Source organism: Opisthorchis viverrini, assembly GCF_000715545.1.
Source record: "Opisthorchis viverrini unplaced genomic scaffold opera_v5_231, whole genome shotgun sequence".
Lineage (NCBI taxonomy): Eukaryota > Metazoa > Platyhelminthes > Trematoda > Opisthorchiida > Opisthorchiidae > Opisthorchis > Opisthorchis viverrini.
Genome location: NW_008751889.1, coordinates 695,534 through 699,534, shown reverse-complemented (window position 1 = coordinate 699,534; position 4,001 = coordinate 695,534). Strand labels below are relative to the sequence as shown.

At 49.2% G+C, this 4,001-nt stretch overlaps 2 protein-coding genes across 2 annotated transcripts in view; one reads left to right on the top strand and one right to left on the bottom strand.

Annotated features, from left to right (window-relative positions):
- Positions 1–551, top strand: part of T265_08724 (hypothetical protein) — a gene marked incomplete at both ends in the record, with an annotated part of 5,436 nt that extends 4,885 nt beyond the window's left edge. The window contains 2 exons of the mRNA XM_009174604.1: positions 83–293; positions 384–551. Coding sequence (XP_009172868.1) covers positions 83–293; positions 384–551 — 379 coding nt within the window. The remainder of the gene's footprint in view (positions 1–82; positions 294–383) is intronic.
- T265_08725 (hypothetical protein) overlaps positions 1–1,346 on the bottom strand; it is a gene marked incomplete at both ends in the record, with an annotated part of 6,242 nt that extends 4,896 nt beyond the window's left edge. The window contains 4 exons of the mRNA XM_009174605.1: positions 215–537; positions 570–768; positions 919–1,181; positions 1,241–1,346. Of these exons, the coding sequence (XP_009172869.1) occupies positions 215–537; positions 570–768; positions 919–1,181; positions 1,241–1,346 (891 nt within the window). The remainder of the gene's footprint in view (positions 1–214; positions 538–569; positions 769–918; positions 1,182–1,240) is intronic.
- Between the last annotated feature and the right edge of the window lie 2,655 nt (positions 1,347–4,001).

The following is a 4,001-nucleotide window of genomic DNA, read 5'->3' as shown; positions in this document are numbered from 1 at the left end:
CCAACGACGAACTATTTTAAAGAGAACAATTGTTAGTGAGTTTGTTCCATCTGATCTCTTTATTTTTGTATACTCAACCTAGCGTGATTATTTTTATTTCTTTGCCATACACTCCTGGTAAACTAACTTATTGGGTAGCGAGACCACTACACTCTTACCTCCAGAAGTTTGTGAATAAGGGGATAGGAATATGTTCAAAACGTCTGAGGCATACCCTATTGAGCAAGTATAGTTCAATCGCTGGCCGAACGACTGAACCAAACGCATCCTTGAAGCTAAGGAATACCAGGATGGTGGGTCGTCCGTGCATATGGCGGAGTATGAGGTTGTGTTCAACGTACCCTCTGCCCTGTCGAATTCCCGGCTGATCCTCATGAGTCAAGTTTTCGCGTGTCACCATGAGACAGAATGTAATCGGTTTGAAAGCGACTTCTGCCTCTCGATTTTCCCTGTCTAGGCTAAGGCAACTTGGAAGTATCGCGGCTCTCGTGCTTCCTTCGGGTGGCAAGGCGGCCAGGCTCCGAAATGGTATTAGATCTGAACGTGGTTAGTAGACTCCCTGCGAGCACCCTTCTTGTAAATAGGCATTACCATTGATTCACCCCAGTTGTCTGGGACTGGTAAGGTTCTTCTGTAAAGCCCTGCTAGGTTGCTTGCGCATTGCATGGCTCCATCAAGGGGTATTACTATTTGTAGCACTCCTGAAAGCCACGTTTTCGCAGAGGGCTGCACCTTGAATCTAGCCAATCGCTTCTCGATGGGGCAAGGCTAACATGGTTTATTCGGCGACAGTCAATTTCCTTTTGTGTTTATGTAGACCGCAGGCCGTCTGTGATTAGCGTGGCGTTCCAATGAATTTTCACTGCTTTCGGGTTTGTAGCATTGTCTGTCGGAGTCATGAGCGGCGAATTATGCTACTTTTGGCGGGCCGGAGCTACAGGCTGACAGTACCACATTTTCCGTGGTCATCGGGTTCTCGCGGCAGCTCTCGATGTCGATGTGAATGTTTGTGGCTGATTTCACTGTGGACTTTGGTGCGCTGGTCCCCGCACGGCTGACACAGTCCAGCCCAGAAACTGTGAAACGGGTGCAGCGTTCACCACCGCGGCTTCGTCGTCCGGTGAAGAAATAAGCGATGATAGTTCTACATACGTTGGATGCTACGTCCGCGCGAGGCTCCGCTACACACGAGTCTCACGTTCATTGATAGTCTGGAGGTCCCTGGCGGTTGACTATGAACTGCGTTCCGGCAAATCGGCCGGTTGCGTCAGCGTGCTTCTAATGGTGCAAGTGTTTACAACAACCATCGGATTTTCCACAACACGTGGTACCCACACCCTGGACATTGCCTTCGTAAGCGGCAATCAGTGTGTGATCGCCACAGTTGGCCCGAAGTTCCCTGTGTTTTCGCTTGCAGCTGGACAAGTACTCATGCTTCTCCTACTCTTCTTCTGTCTCCGCACGGCTGACACAGTCTAGCCCAGAAACTGTGAAACGAGTGCAGCGTTCACCACCGCGGCTTCGTCGTCCAGTGAGGAAATAAGCGATGATAGTTCTACATGCGTTGGATGCTACGTCCGTGCGAGGCTGCGCTACACACGAGTCTCACATTCATTGATGGTCTGGGGGTCTCTAGCTGTTGAGTATGAACTGCGTTCCGACAACTCGGCCGGTTGCGTCAGCGTGCTTCCAATGGCGCGAGTGTCTACAAAAACCGTCGGATTTTCCACAACACGTGGTACCCACACTTTGGACATTGCCCTTGTAAGCGGCTATCAGTGTGTGATCGCCACAGTTGGCCCGAAGTTCCCTGTGTTTTCGCTTGCAGCTGGACAAGTACTCATGCTTCTCCTACTCTTCTTACCTTTCTTTCATACTTTCCCCTGGCATTCTGAAGCCCTTGCGATCTCCTTGCGCCACAAAACATGTGACGAGTACTTTCTTTCTTGTGACACGTGAAGCGTGGCCAACATCTTTACGGAAACCTACTATCATCATGTCTGGTTGCTCTCACACAAGCTTCCTACGCTTCTGGTTGCCATTCGGCCACACGATTGTCCGCTGTAGGCCTAAAATTAGGAAGCATCGTGAGCACCTTCGTCACTTCCATGATCTCACATCCTTATTCTAATAAACGAACTGATGAGTGAGGTTACCGCTGCCAAACTTGCTCTTGAAAAATGCCAGGAATCTTCGCCCTAGCCAGTTGTCTTCAACCGGAGAAGCTGAGGCGCCCCTTTCTTAGGCGTTGCTTCTCAAATTCACCCTCACTTCCAAATATTCCGCTGACGATTACCGCTGCCAAACTTGCTCTTGAAAAATGCCAGGAATCTTCGCCCTAGCCAGTTGTCTTCAACCGGAGAAGCTGAGGCGCCCCTTTCTTAGGCGTTGCTTCTCAAATTCACCCTCACTTCCAAATATTGTGGCCGCTGACGAAAAGCCCCTGTCTGACCCGGCTGGTGTTGCAGAATTCATGAACTCTTGCTTCGCTAGCTGCTGTTTCCCTCCGCTTCGACCCTATCTACTCACTGCTGTCCGCCCGGTTACGAGGTGACCACATCTTTTGACGAGACAAGTCCACTCTCTGCACACTCTCATTCACTTTGTCTGACAAAACTTCGTCTATCATCGGCCTTAGAGACTCCAGTTTTCAAAGCCCTGACGGTACCCTTTCGCTTATCTTAAAAGCTGGTGGCCAGAACGTCCCCACCCTCATCCTCAATATCTTCAATATCTCCCTTTCACTGGCACAGCCCCTAGTCAGTGGAAGCACTCTACGATTGTCCCACACTTAAGTCACGTCCAGATAGCTATCGTGGCATTCACCATTCCTACTTATTCCCCCATATCTCAGGGCGCTTTATAAAAGTCCTTGTCATGAATCACCTGCGCACCACCAAGACCCTCAATAATCGGTAGTGTGGATTCATGGCACGGCGGTTAGCTGACACGCTAGGTTGATTTCGTTAATCATATCTAGTCTGCCTGCGATGCCGGACTGTGTTTTGTTCTTATATATTTTGATATTCGGAAGGCGTTCGACCAAGTCCCCCACGATGCGCTCCTCAACCAACTACGATCTACGGGAATCGGTGGCTCGCCACTGCGATCGTTCAATTATCACCTCATTGGGAGAACCCAGATCACCAAGGTTTAGGATCTCTCCCAATCACCTTCTCTGATCACCAGCGAACTTATTGAGAGTAGTGTGCTTGGCCCCCTACTGTCCTTAGTATGCATAAATAATGTCCCTGATTTAATCGCCTGTGGATCACCCTCTCTGTTCGCTGATGACTTTAAGATAGCTTACACGTTTGAGGCCAATGGCTTTGCTTATACTCTTGCGAGCACTCTGCGTGATCTGAATTCACTCTCCCTCTGCCCCCTGACTCCTCTTTTTCGCCGCTCCCAAATGCCTAGCCCTCTCACATCGATTCCAGATTCCTTCTTGGATGCTCATTCTTAGTGGACTCTAGATTTATTTTCCTCACGAATTTAGATACTTCGGCCTTAGTTATTCCTATGTATGAAGTTTTAACCAATATGCAAGGCACAGAATGACCAAAGCTCGCAAGCTCTGTGTTTTCATTCGCCGATCCTTCCACAATAAATCATGTTCAGTTGCTAACTTTGAACGATTTGCAAAACCCATCCTTGAATCCAGCCCTGAATTTACCTCACAGTTTTCGCAGGCATGCCGGACTGCTGTGTAGAATATGAAGCGCTCGCTTATTAAGTCCTTGTTTCCGGCGTCATCGTATTTGCTGTTTGTCACTTGGGCTGGATCCGTTATGTCTGAGGCGCACTACGTAAACCTAGACCTGCTCCGCCTAATCTGCCGACGGGTTTACAAAGCTGACTTCCGCCCTCAATTTTATTCCTGTCTTTGTACAAAACTTTGTCCTTCTGTCGACAGTACATGACACACGGAAACCCGAGGCTGCGCATACCTGATGAGCCCCCAAAAAACGAAATCGGTAGTGGGCCGTTGACGGATTTTC